Source organism: Thunnus albacares, chromosome 17, assembly GCF_914725855.1.
Source record: "Thunnus albacares chromosome 17, fThuAlb1.1, whole genome shotgun sequence".
Taxonomy (NCBI): Eukaryota; Metazoa; Chordata; class Actinopteri; order Scombriformes; family Scombridae; genus Thunnus; species Thunnus albacares.
The window spans coordinates 18,350,050-18,364,287 of record NC_058122.1 but is presented as its reverse complement, the minus strand read 5'-3'; the positions used below and the strand labels follow the sequence as shown (position 1 = coordinate 18,364,287).

Genomic DNA, 14,238 nt, shown 5'->3' with positions numbered 1-14,238 from the left:
AGAAAAGAAACCCTTCATTGAGTTTAACTTTAATGTTTTACAAGTTGTTAAACGGTATGACGCCAAGGAATTCATTTATATATTTAAGAGACTCAATCGAATGAGCTGTAATAACATGTTTCTGTAAAGAGGTGGCCTTTGGTGGTTGGGGAATCCAATCCTCTGGTTCTGATCCCCCTGGATCAAGTTAAGAGCAAGTGCTGACCTACAAGTTCAAAGGGGCACCTTTGGCCCTGATCCTCTTTGTTAACGTTATTTGGATTTAGGATATCTAGCTGAAGATTGCTCTAATACCTTGGCCTCCAGAAATCTAGAGCTTGTGCTCAACAGCTTTGATCCCCTTCATGGCATTTCCCAACTGCTGGCTTTTTGTGTTATATATATATGGCAATATGACCATGTTTTATCTGACAAAAGCACAATTGAGTACAACTCATTTTATACCTCAGTATCCAAAGGATCCCTTCTTCCCTCAGACCCCTACTACTAGTGAAATCATGAATCTTACCTAACGTAGCTTACACACTTACCCAAGCTTTTCAGCAAACCATACACACCTACGACAATACCTTATTTTCTCATTTCTTGTGTTTATCGTTTAAGTTTCTGGGTTTACCTTTTACGCATCCCCTCGCTCATGATCTCCAACGTAACAGCTTTATAAAAGAGAGGCATTGGAAATTGCATAGTTTATATTAAGGGAAAAAATGCCCCTGATAAATAAATACATTTTTACAATTGCCTCTTAGAAATACAGGTTTCTGGGGATCCAATCAAATGAATTACTGTATAACCTTTGAGCGATGAGAAAATTACCAAGAAACAAAAATGTAGTACTACATTTTTGTTTCTATGTCAGCCTCTGTAAGTACAAAATGGTGGTCCCAACTTGATGAGAGGCTGGAGACAATTTCTCTGGAAATTTATGTGACTTAACAGGTTCTTGTATATTCTTGACTGGATGTATTTTATGGTTCTAATCACCATGAATATTTGCTTTACTCTTTTTAAACTCTAGGTTGTGTTCAACAGCTTACTATGAGTCTAGTGATAACCTGGGAGTTAGATCACTGAAAGGAAGACAGAATTTACATTTTAGATTGTAAAGGCCCTTTAACAGCCCCATAGTTCTTGAATACTCGGTACAGTAGTTGGTTTTTGGTGGTATTCCTTTTATTCATACTTACCCCGAAATGACTTGGGACTAATAATGACGTGGGAAATGCAATTTGTTTAAGCTGCTTTGGTTTGTTCAACAAATGTTTATGTAAGCTCATATCAGATATAATAAGCAATCAGTTATCTATGGATGACCTCTTAAGATCAACATGTTCGGTAGTGAAGATCAAATGATAAGTAAATACAAAATTGATAAGCATCATTTTCTCTTCCAAATGATGCTTAATGGTTATGTGATTATATGTTGTTTTAACATTTTGTTTTGTATTAATGGCTTGCGTTGTAAATGTCCTACTTTGCATGCCTCCTGCCTCATTCCATTTAGTATTTCATCCTCTGTTCAGCTGATTTATGTTTTGCCTGCTTTATACTGTTCTGATTTTACGTTTGTTTTATTGTTGTTTCAATGGTTAATCTGGCCAGTGTGCACTGTCCCTGTAAAAATAAATGAAGTGAGATGGCATGTTTCATTTTGGCCTGTGTCGTGCACCCGATGAGATGAAAGGTTTCATTCAATACATTTCTTCTACATTTTACCTCATCATTCCTTACTTACCTACTTCTGTAAACATGATAATTCATGACCAGCTGGACATGCTCAGCCTTTCCAAGTGCAGACACATCAGTACTTGTAAGTTGACAAAACACTTGACAGACTTCATAATTTTTATCTGTAAGTCTTTTTATAAGTCTGTTAGAGATGTTTTTTTTTCACTTTTTACAAAATCAAGGAGAGGAATCAAAAAAACCAAAAACACTTTGCAATTCTCTTGGAGAATGCCCCTTTTGTGTGCCTGTATGTTTCACTCTGGCTGGCACACAGTCTTGCACTCCACTCAATACTGCTGTCTTCATGGCCTTGTGTAGCAGCACTGTGGGGGGTGGGGGGGAGGTAAAAAAAAAAAAAAAAAGGTATAGGGATGTAGAAAAAAGGAAGAACTTATGAAGATAACAGAAAGAGAATTGAAACACAGAGCTGATGAAAATACAGAAACAGAGATGAGTAGGAAGGGGCAGAGTAAGATGAGGGAAGGGATACACGGAGTGTACAGTACTGCACGCCATGACTGCCTCAGCTGTCTTGTGCTTGTCACAACAGCTTTAATTCTCTTCTTCCTCCAAAGTCTTCTCTCCCTTTACAGTTTGGTTGATAAGGGATGCAGTCGCTGTTGGCACTGAGTTCAAGAAGGCAGCCGAAGAGTTCCTTTGCCCAGCAGGAACTGCAAGACACGGTCCACCAGCAGAGCGACGACAAAGTCCACCACCAGAACCTGGGCAATGATTAGTTTGAACTGCAAGGAAGTAAATAGGAAGCAGGTTACCTCATTGAGTACATCATTGTTTCAAGGCTATAGCAACAAAAAAATATATCATAAAATAAGTTGAAAGACTCAGTATGTCAGTTCACCTCAGTTGGAATATCTACAAGGGCAAACTGTTCGTTGAATTCTGGTGAGGAACCAGTAAGAAGTCCCACAATCGCTAAACCAGACAGAGCGATACTCCACAGAAGTGGTCGATTCTCGCTGAGAGACTCCATGAAGGGATGACCCTATTCAACACAACAAGAAATGCAGTAAGTATATGAAATGTAAGAATAATATATATATATATATATATATATATATATATATATATATATATATATATATATATATATATACACTTTGTCAATGCTCAACTAGCCTATAAATTGCTGATCATAAAAAAAGAAATGCAGAGAGTCTATGCAGAAACAACAAATAATAACAGCATTAAGAACAAGTACCTTGTAGTTAATGGCAAAGGTGGCCATCTGCATGGCCATGGACATTATATACACGGTGCTGTTGATTAGGCTGGGTTCAAACTCTTTGTATAGGTCTACAAACCGATCCTCTCTGCAACAGAGAAAAGAAAAAAATGTGATGTTTTACTTTGTAAAAACAGAGCTGCTGTTCACTCTTGTTTTGTCTCTTCCTGTCTCTTACCTGGGAGGACTTCTGCTCTGCGCCTCTCTGTAAAGGTACACCAGACTACAGAAGTGAACAGTAAACTGCAGCAGTACAGTCAACACCGTATAAAGATTGAAGATGTTTGGTAACGGCCGCTCCCGAGACAACGTTTTCAGTGGCTGCATAAACAGGAGAAAAAATATATATTAATTTGATTGCTATCATAAACAATAGACATGTGTCAGTAAAGATTAACTTGATTCAATCACAAACATGTACATCCTTTAATCCTGTATATCCTGTACATCCCTATATAAATTCTCACCTTTGACCTAGAGATGAAGAGGAAGCATCCAGCCAACAGCAGGCCCTGCAGGGTTGCTTGGAAATCGCTGAACTTGACCCCCTCGAGGTAGAGTACAGACTGGCTGTAGGCCAGCACCAGGGCATTTAGAGCAAGGATCTTAAACATCTGTAGTGTTGTCACCAGAGTACAGCGGCCTTGCTTTATTACATGGCAGACTGGGGAAAAAGATTAAGTGACAAGTTTCAGATGTTGGGAGCAGTTTTATGTTTGGATCTTTGCCAACTGTGTCAAGGGCTGAAATTACAAGCGTGTAATTTACTCACTGCACTGTATGGAGGAGAGTTTGGAGGTGAAGGGGGCAGCGATGGAGGCATCACCCAGTTTTACTATTTGTACCTGATCCTCTTCAAGTTCCCGTAAGACTTGACTGATCCTCTCCTGTTAAAGAACACACACATGTTTAGACCAGTGCATTGTTACTTTATTACCTATAACTTATAATTTGGGCTGCAGGCTAACATGCTGCATTCAGACGTCCTATGAACATAAATGGAGTATCAGCTGGGTGAAGAGAAGACAGACTTTAAGTTCCTGGTAACTATTCCACTAAGAATCAGAAAGGAGGCACTTGTACTTTTTAGTAAATTACAAATACACACACCTTTTGTGCTGCAAGCTGCTCTTCTCTCTGGGCCATCACCCTCTGTCTGGCTGCCCTGGAGCTCAATTTGCCTCCTGAACTGACAGGTGGTGAAGGTCTGGTTTCTGTCGTGGGGGCCTCCTTCTCTCTCCCCCGTTTCTTTCTTTCAGGCATGCGTTCAGGAGCATTGGCTAACAGAGCAACACCTGAGGAAAAACAAAACTGTCATGCCTAAGTCACACAGTATATTGAGACATACAATTCAGTCACGTGACTGGCAAAGCTTACCTATGTGGGCATGCTTGAGAGCTCCAACATCATTTGTACCGTCACCACACATCAGCGTCACATAACCCAACCCCTTAAGACTGGTGATCACAAATTCCTGAAACACAACAGACCAACAGCTTAATAATTCTTCCAAAACACTGTTTAAGTTCACCCTCAAGTACCTTTATATACCATCAATACTAAAAATAGTGATTCCCTACATTTCCCAGAATGCCTCTGAACAACCCAAAAGATATATACTTGAGTTTGTTCCACTTAGAAAAAATGAGTAATGTCCCTTACTTTAAATAAATCATATCTTTTTGGTTGCAATTGTATTATAGCCTGCTTCCTATTAATTCTACTTCCTCTGTGATGGATCTCACTGTATTATTGGTGAACTTTGCTACAAAATCCAAATAACCAATACAGCATTTTCTGCAATACAAGTCCATTATAGCTATACATATTGCACACCGAATGGGACCCCGAACTGCAAGGTCTGTTTCTAAAAGTTAATATTTTTTAGCCATGTATAATAGTGAGATTTTTCTTAAAGAGAAACAGAAACAGAACATGACTTTCAAGGGACGTCCACCTGCTGCTTTAGGACCTACCTTCTGCTTTGGACTGACACGGGCAAACACTCTTATGTGAGGCAAGAGGGTGTGGAGTAGCCGGGGGTCACAGCACAGTCTGGCCAGCCCCTCCCCTGTTACACACAGGTCAAACTGATGCACGAATGAGGAAACAGAAGGAGGGGGCAGTGGTACATGCACAGTACCATCAATGGACTCCCATTGCCATTTACCTGGGAAAAAAACAAAAACAACATCAGTCGTACATAATTTTGTGTATGTCCTTGATCAAAATACCTGCCACAAATGAATCACTACAAAAGTCCTTGTGCTGTGTAGCTACTTTTTAAATACTGACATTGTTCTCTCAAGTAATAAATGTGATTCTGTAAATTGATGACTTACCCTGATTGGGGCCTTGCTGCAATATAAGTGTGTGTTCTTTCTGGATGAAGTGGAGCTCTCTCGCTACATGGCACGCTGTTAGGGGGTTGTCACCTGTGATCATAACCACCTGACAGCAGAGGAAGAGGAATCATCCATCTTAAAAATCAAGCAGTTTCAGTTTGTGTGCACACGTGTGTGTTAGCAGCTTATTTACATGATGAGATGCTTCCTGGATCTCTCTGATGACAGCCTTGCTGTCACTCTTGAGGGGGCAGGACACAACCATGAACCCGACGAAAGTCAAGTCGCATTCCAGAGAATTGCGACTCATCTCCCGGACCTATGTGACACAAAAAGATCCAGCTCAGTTTCAAACAAAATCTGCTCTCGTCAGACTGAACTATTCCGACCGATCAGACAATCTCTGACAGTTTTGAGTAAGATAAAGTAAGAACCTGTTGATGACTGAGGTGTCCCATCTCTTTGTAACCCAACGCAAGCACTCTAGCACCTTCTCGTGACATTTCCTTGTGGACTTCGTCATAATTCTCTGGACACTCTGCAAACTACAATCACAGCCACGTTAGAACAAAAGTATGAACACTTAATTAGGCTAAACCATGGCTGAGTATGTATTAAGGATGGTATACATATGTACCATTCCTCGGAGTGTCTCTGGAGCTCCTTTGACAGTTGAGATGTAGCAGAGTTCGGTGGATCCCAGTTTCTCGTAGGAGGCCAGGACTGACATCCTCTTCAGAGCGCTTGCAAAGTGGAAACGCTGGTGGATCTTAAGTCCCTGGGTTTTGATGCCACGTGGAAATACCTTTTCATCTGATCAAAGAGACAAGAGTCAGTGAGGCACAGACAATTATGCCTTGTGCCATTAAGAGAAAATGTATCCAGATGGATAATTGTCTTGTTCTTTTTTTTTTTTTTTTTTTTTTTTTAAAGTGAGGCCACTAACATGTTGTTTACTGTTTAACATATACAGTTATAATGAGGAAACATTTCCCTGTGTTTGAAGACAAGCATTACTTTACTTTACTGGTTGGATTGCACCAAAAAGCTAAACAGATTTGGTGCAACAGGAAGACTGTGCTGCAACTCAGAAATACATGCAAATTCAAGAGGGACACATGACTGTATGCAGCCCAACACAAAAAAGTGGCATGTTCTTTCACACACACCTGCCACTGACCTGAACTTTACATTTAGTGGAGGCAATTTCCTTGTACCTTTAGTGAGGGTCCAGTCAGCAGCGGTCAGCATGGCCTTCTCCAGTGGATCTCCGACCAGCTGTCCGTCATCCAGAGTGACCAGTGAGTGACACGTGGCCACCACCCGATGTGTCTCGACTGGGATCTCAGATACAGGCATCACCTCCTTTCCTTCTCTGTCATAAATGCAAATGTCAGACGTTGACATTCTCCACATAAAGTGTATGAGAATGATAACTAACCGTAGCACAGAGTGTTTGAACAGCTTGTTTGAATGTCACAAATTAGGTTGTATTGCTAAACACTAAGAACGGTGGGCAGTGTTTACCTGAGGCCTGCTACTCCTCGTACCACCAGACTGTCACTAGTCAGTGTTCCGGTTTTGTCAAAACAGCAGACCTCCACTTTCCCTGCAAATGGTATCCTGAAGGGCTCTGTACAGAATACATCTGAACAAGAGGAGAAAAAGAAGACTCAAATGAACCACTGCTGTTGCAAGCTCTGTATTACAGGCTGCTTCATGCAGCTCTTTACACAAATGCAAAACAGGAAGATAGAGAGACTTACAAAGTTTGGCCAGAGCGATAAGAGATGTGTTAACTGCCAGAGAAAGCTCTATTGGGAGTTCTGGTGGAACCACTGAGGTGAGGATTAGGGTACACTCCAGAAACAGCTTGTAGCGGTTCCTGCTGACATCTTTGGTTCCTGAGGGAGTAAGAGGAAGAAGAAAGAACAAAGATAGTGCTAATGAGACATTACTTATGCCCTCACCTCTAGCTACTAGCTGTCACTTTGACTATAATTATGTCTGTGTTAAATAAATATTACATCAGAATGAGTCCATCCTGTCCCCCCTTACCTTCTACCCACACATAGACAGCTGCAGCGATGGCAAACACAAGGAGGAAGAGAATGAAGATGAAAGTCTCCAGGTTGTTTGCTGTCACTCTCTTCACACCAAAGAGGATGGTCCGTAACAGTTTACCCTAAAAGCAAGTTTGTATAAGTAGACATTCACGGCTCACTCAACATTTCCTTCAATGACGTGTTGTCTGATTCAAATATAGATATATAGCTAAATATAAAATACAGACACACTGAAGTAGTCCCTCACCTGAGAGGTGTAGAATCCGGTTCTCAGTACATAGGCCACACAACCGTTGTCTACAGCTGAACATAACATAAAAGAGAAGATTAATGAGCTTGCACCTCATTTTGAAAAGATGGGAGAGAGACACACTATTGAATTACTGATTCACCAGCTAAAATATGTTGTTGTTAACAGATAAATTAAAAGAGGAATATTCACTTACGTTTGAGTCCAGCACTGGCCTTTAAAGGGGGGCTATGTTGGACCACTTTTGTCCCCCCGGAGATAATGTGGAGTCGAGAATCTGTCTGAAGATCCAGGATCCTCTCTGGGTCCAAGTCCTCCACTGGCTCCTGCACACCCAATAATGTCAGCAGTTATTACGATACCTCACAATAAGCCCATGCCATTTAGAAAAAACTGACGTTTACACTCAAAAGTCATTGTCCTCAGCACTGTATAGTGTTATCATGTATGCAAGTTTGCCTCTAACCTTCATCTGAGGGACAGACTCTCCGGTCAGCATGGCCTCATCCACAATGCATCGGCCCCTGAGTAGTAGCACATCACAGGGTACCAAGTTGTCCTGAGGTGAACGTCCTGTCAAGCAGAGGATACACATGTGAAACACTCGCAGAGTCAGAGTGTGTTGAGAGAAGTAATAAAATGTTGACAGGACACTCACCTATTGAGACGAGGTCACCGGGGACGAGATCGTCACTTGATATAGGTCTCCACTTGCGGTTACGGTACACCTGCCAGAAAATACACAAAATTTACTTGGAATACTTTAAAAGACATAGAAATATACTGCAGACAGAGTTTTGTGGTACAAAATAAAATGTTTGTTCATTATTTTTATATACTAAACCCCAAATTTGATGAAGCTTACCTGAATCATGTAGGGCTTGTTCCCCATGCGGCGGATCTCAGACATATTCCTCATTTGCTGCTGGACTAGGGAGGCCTCGAACGCCACCAGCATGAACAGTGTGAAAACACTGTAGTACCAGTACTCATCCAAACACCACAGCCCAACACAGAACACCTGTTGAATGGCAGAGGATAGATGACTTCACCTGGGTAGGTCAACAATTTTAAAGGCATACTATACAGGATTTTCCTAAAAAATGTATAGACTAATACAAAGGTAATCCCTCTCAATCATCACTTATGACCCACTAGAATTGTGTAGCGGTGTATTTATCTGCAGCGACCCTGCCTTCTTCCTGTATTTTCTTATTATTTTACCGTGTTCGGGACGTTTCTGTGCGTCAACCTTTGCACAGTGGTTGTGTAGCCCCCAGTCAATAACAGTGCGCAGGGTGTGAGGTTGGGACTTATAGCGTAGTGACCAGGTTACATCGCTGTCTCTGTCTCTCTCCTCTGCTCCGCTCTGCTCTCTGTCTCTGTGTCGAAGAGCTGCAGGTCTGTGTGTCTGTTTGACCGAGGGCTGGGCTGAGCTACACACACGCAGAGCAGAGAGGCCACAGCGGACAGGATAAAGTTCTGCATTCACACACAATGTGGCACCTTCCTGCAGGGTTGTGCAGAGGTATGGGTGTGTTTATTTATGCTTTAGAACGTAACTGCCATGAAACAATCAGAAAATAATTATTTATTTATCTGATTCACGACTTTGTTCCTGCCAGCACTGCTCGCTCTCTTCATTCACTCTCTAGCTCTCTAGACCACCACTGCTCTCTCACTCTCCTGCTTGCTGAGCCAGGGAGAAGGGGCCAAGTTTGAATGCTGTGTGTTTACAAACACCAATTGACAAATCCTGCATAGTATAACTTTACAGTCAAATTTTACAATAAAACCTGTGGAATTATACAGAAACGCACAGACACATACCTGGAAAACAAAAAAGGGAGCTGTGGCCCTCTCTTTAAATAACTCTAGGAAATCTGGCACCACCATCTCAGCACGGTTGGTGCCGTAGCGCTTTTCTGCCACTCTGAGTTCCGCCTCCTCCTGGTAGCCACGCCAGGACTGAAAGTAGCCCATTGCGTGGTTGATGGGAAATGCTATTGGAAGGAAACATTTCTTCTCTTTGTGGTCAAAGATGTAGCGAATCTTTTGAAACTCAAAAGATAGAGTCCCCTCTCCGTTCTCATCCTGTTGGTTGGTAGAAGAGAAAGAGAGAACACATTTCAGGCTTCATTTAAGGAAGGTATATTAGTATTTTCTAAGATGTCCCTCTGAACACAAGAGAAAAAGTTAGCCTAATATTGTCAATCTAAACACAAGATTTACTACGACAATCTTGCAAAAACAAACTTGCTGATCTAAAACCAAATTTTCCCTTGATGATTTACTCTAAAAAACATGAGAAAAGTATCAAAATGATATTTTTCTTAGACAACATGTCCAATCACAAATGAGAATATTAAATAATGACAGTTATACAGTTTACAGCCTACACTGAACAATCTAATATACAGTCACATGAGTGACTGGATTTTAAACAACTGGTAAGATCGAATAACTTGTGTGTCAAAACCTGATCTTTGCAGAAAGAGAATGAGAGATCTTGAATGTTCCCAATGGAGACAACTTGGAGTAAAAATATGAACTCACCTGGTCCCTTTGTAGTGCCACAAGCTCAGCAGAACCGTTATTAGGGGTGGGTATGACCTTTGCCAGCGTAGCCTTGTTGGGGTTGGGTTCCTGTGTATACAAATCAACAGGTGACAAATTCACACACTGTGGCAGGTCACTTATTTTTGATATAGTTGTGCACCTCTGCAACTTAGTTCCTCTCATATCAGACATGCCCTGACCTACAGTTGCTTGATTAATATGAAAATCAGGCACATTCATAAAGTTTTCATTTGACTGCTTCTTTAAGAAAAATTCACTTGATGACAGTGTTGATGCAAATCAAAAATGTATTTTTCAGTAGCATCTATACTCTCTTGTATAACTGCTTACAGAGGGAATACACAGAAAGCAACATGTTTATTACTATTCATGATCAGGTATTATTTTAAATATTGTGTCATGAAGAACAAATTTCCCCGTTAAATTGACAGCACAAAGCCGCTACTACTAGAAAGGTTTCTCCCAAAATTATTTTATGGAATAATGCTGAATGCTAGTTGAAAATAAGAGTTTCAGTTTAATTAACCAGTATCATGCTTGACAGGTGATTTTTTCACACAAGATATATCCTTATATATCTATCAGCAATCTGACTTCAGGCTTGCATGACACTATTTTCTTTCTTTATCATCCTCCACTATTGAAACTTCAAGTAAGCTTGATGAGATGAGAGTGTCATGTCATAGCAATTTTCAAATGTCGATAAAAGTGTTTTAAATAAATGTATCCTGGATATTATGTCCACAAGTCCCACATGATCTTTACACATCTGTGATCTTTGATCTAACATGGTGTGTTACATTAACGCAACTTGTATTATTATCATTATTATTATCAATAATAATAGCACACTGATCAACATTTTATACGTTTCATCTCATCCTCTTCGATGTAAAATTTAAACCTGTAGCAGATCTTCTCACTTAGAATATATGCAACATATTTTTTATTGTAAATTTCTTTCTTTTTATATTATTTAGGACTACCTTTATTTTGTGTATATTTTTGACTGTTATGCACCACAACACCAAGGCAAATTCCATGTGTGTGCAAACCTACTCGACAATAAACCTGATTCTGATACATTTTCTGAACTAAAACGAAAATAAAAATGTGGTAATGAAAACTGAAAGTGTCCTTTAATTAATGAAGTGTCATTGCTGATTCAGACGTGCAGTGAGAGCTCGGTCGGTGCAGCTACACAGACATCCCTCAATAAAATTAACCGGGGGTCAGAACACACACACACACACCTGCTCTTCTGTAGTGCCTTTGAGCAAGACACTGATCCTTGGATTCACGCTGACCCTGGCCTTTGACCTCTACGTACAAGGGTTTGGGACCAAACAGTGGGTCACTCACATACATCAGTAGACTTTAGTTGTATTATTGTTGTTATTACTCATGTTTACCTTGGAACAAGTGAGCCAACAGTGCGCGTGGACGGACCAATAACCGGAGAGCGCCGTGAGGACGTGCGCGATCCCGATAGCGGCTAGCGCCAGGAGGCCTGCCTCCGGGTACTCCGAGGCACCGTACACTCCTAACCACACGTACAGCCAGCCTGGGTAGAGAACTGCCAGAAACGGGAGGACGGTGCCGTGCAGCAGCCGAGGCCTGCGCCTGTACAGCGTCACCGAGCTCACCAGCTCGTCGCCGGTGCCGCTGTCATGCTGGCTGTGGTTCACAGAGGGGGCCATTTGCGTCTCATCCGGTCCATACATCCCGTCTGCAGCCATAGCCCCCTCTTTCTTTGCGTCGTTCATCGTACCTTGCTAACCCCTCTGCCCCCCTCTATCACCCACCACCACCCCGTCGTGCTATAGCCGGTAAAAATACGATTCAACACACGGAGCGGTTCTCGGTCCAGCCTTCACAGCCCGTTTACTGAATCGTCCGTTCTCTGACCGTGGCTTCCGCATACGTAAACACGTAAAGACACGTAATGTTCTCTCAGTACAGCACGTCTTAACTGGGAAAATATATCTTCCCACATCTTCCCACACACTTTAATTGTTTCTTTTAGGTTAAACTTCACATGGCTCGTGTATAAGGAGGTTTCTTTGAACAAACATAAACTGTATTTGTTCTTCAATGCTGTAATTATGCAATTAAGCGGCTATCCCTTTAATACATGTCTCGTCATTGTAGGGGCGTGACCAAAGTGTGTGATTGACGCAAACCTGAACCAATTAAATTAAAGGACTGTTTCACAATGTTTTACTCCCATCCTATCGGATATTAAAAGGGTGTGTGCGGCAGTGAATCCCGCACAGACATGGCACCACATGTAGAAGTACTGGTTTGATAACCTTGATTGATCAGCTTCATCGTTTGAGACGAGCCTAAGAGAGCAACATGTAAGAAATTTAAATACGGCACATATCAACACATTCTCTAATCAGTGAAGTAGATATATGCTACAAATAAACACATTTGCTACTTGAATTATGTCTGCATGCTCAATAAAACCACTAAGTTATATTCAGTTTACTTTTTTGCTGCTCACTATATTATATTTGTAAAGTTGACGATGGTTTGTGGGGCTTGTCAGTAATCACTGATATATAACAATACTTGCATCTGTTACCTTTCAGGCAGGCTGCTATGGATATCACGACCAAATACTGCCATAAAGAAATGGAAGCCTATGGGTCATGTGTGGCCTCCAACCCATCAACATGGCAGAACCAGTGTCATGAACTGAAGATGAAGGTTGCACATTGCACATCATCACAGTAAGGCGGCAACATGCTTGCATGCGTGCATCTTCCATGCACTCCTATGTGAACCTGAACACCCTCACACCCACATTGATAAATAATTGTAAAATAAATAAATAAATTTAAAAAAAGCCAACCAAAGCAAACCAAAAAAGCATATTTGTATATAACTCCTGCATTTGTTTTGATAGCCCAGTGATCCAGAAGATCAGACAGGACTGTTCCAAGGAGTTTGTTGAGTTTGAGCGCTGTCTCAGAGAAAACCAGGACAAACCTGCCTCCTGCTCACCACATGTTGCTCGCTTTCTGGGCTGTGCAGAGACGGTGGACCTTAGTGAAGTGGGTAAGTCCTTGCTGGAATTAGCTCTACACAATTCAAAGTCACGTATAACCAGTTGAAAATGGAAGTGAATAAAACACAAGAGATAGGAATGTGCACAGTGTGCAGAATATTAAGTCTTCTCACTTGTCTCTTGAAGAAGCGGGGGTGTATTTTAATCACATTGCATGGTTTGTGCATGCTGGAATATTTCAGATGTGCAGCGGTGAAATTTCACACGAATAACGCCCTAATTTGGTTATAATGTCAGCAAAATGGTACCAATACTGCACTATCTTTGCATTGTATTACATTAATGGTCAACATAACAATATTTTCCTTTTCTTTTCACAGCTACAAATCCAGTACCTCAGCCATCGTAGCATTCAGCCATCTTCCATCACCCTCAGATTACACCTGTCTCCGCAGAAGCACAGATGGGCTGGTTTATAATGTGTTCTAGCCATGTTATGTACAGTGAGGTGTAGATGAATGCAACAGTACTGTGAGTTAGACAGGTTGTGTAGAGTATTTGATTGCTGTATTGCTCTTTTTTATCACTGTTTTCTCATGTAAGTGTAAGTGTTCATGTGAAAATGACATTAATACTTGCCAGTAAGCAAGGAAGTTTGTACTGGTCTTTATTGAGTCATTTCATTAAAAGTGACATCAGACATGTATTAATCATGCGGATGTAGACATCCTCTATTGTTTTCTGTTGCTCGTCTCAGTCCCTCCCATCCTCTCCAGCTCTGAGTCAGAGTCAAATATTAAACTGGAATGTATCACTCCCACACAAACTCTCCTGACTACTCAGTGACTGAGAAATGGGGAGTCTGGGAAGAAAGGAGACGGAGGAGGCTGTCCACCTCTAATCAGCGGGACAACTGAGAGAGACAGAGGGAGGATGTTGAGTTATGAGCCCTGTGACCACCAAGCAGAACAGACATTTTCTGGTTGAACTATTAAAACTTTGAAGGAGGT

At 41.3% G+C, this 14,238-nt stretch overlaps 2 protein-coding genes across 4 annotated transcripts; one reads left to right on the top strand and one right to left on the bottom strand.

Moving 5' to 3' along the window:
- Window positions 1–1,831: 1,831 nt before the first annotated feature.
- On the bottom strand, window positions 1,832–12,352 carry atp13a1 (ATPase 13A1). 2 transcript variants are annotated; one of them, XM_044330542.1, is made up of 25 exons: window positions 11,625–12,352; window positions 10,189–10,278; window positions 9,463–9,726; window positions 8,498–8,653; window positions 8,291–8,360; window positions 8,099–8,205; window positions 7,829–7,958; window positions 7,630–7,685; window positions 7,375–7,501; window positions 7,083–7,220; window positions 6,844–6,964; window positions 6,534–6,691; window positions 5,954–6,129; window positions 5,751–5,861; window positions 5,510–5,635; window positions 5,314–5,422; window positions 4,948–5,141; window positions 4,349–4,445; window positions 4,082–4,266; window positions 3,744–3,858; window positions 3,439–3,635; window positions 3,150–3,292; window positions 2,948–3,059; window positions 2,588–2,731; window positions 1,832–2,471 (listed from the first exon to the last, which is right to left on the bottom strand). In XM_044330542.1, exons 1-25 carry the CDS (start codon window positions 11,976–11,978, stop codon window positions 2,361–2,363), a joined length of 3,591 nt encoding a protein of 1,196 aa, XP_044186477.1. In that variant the 5' UTR covers window positions 11,979–12,352; the 3' UTR covers window positions 1,832–2,360. The 2 variants fall into 2 exon arrangements, with proteins under 2 accessions (XP_044186477.1, XP_044186478.1); XM_044330543.1 differs by lacking the exons at window positions 9,463–9,726; window positions 10,189–10,278; window positions 11,625–12,352 and adding an exon at window positions 8,857–9,031 and having other exon boundaries at window positions 1,833–2,471.
- A 113-nt stretch (window positions 12,353–12,465) lies between these two features.
- LOC122966383 (coiled-coil-helix-coiled-coil-helix domain-containing protein 5) lies at window positions 12,466–13,938 on the top strand. 2 transcript variants are annotated; one of them, XM_044330558.1, is made up of 4 exons: window positions 12,466–12,572; window positions 12,810–12,950; window positions 13,127–13,278; window positions 13,609–13,938. In XM_044330558.1, coding segments are annotated over exons 1-4 (324 nt in total). In that variant the 5' UTR covers window positions 12,466–12,570; the 3' UTR covers window positions 13,638–13,938. The 2 variants fall into 2 exon arrangements, with proteins under 2 accessions (XP_044186493.1, XP_044186494.1); XM_044330559.1 differs by having other exon boundaries at window positions 12,481–12,572; window positions 12,814–12,950.
- The last annotated feature ends 300 nt before the right edge of the window (window positions 13,939–14,238 follow it).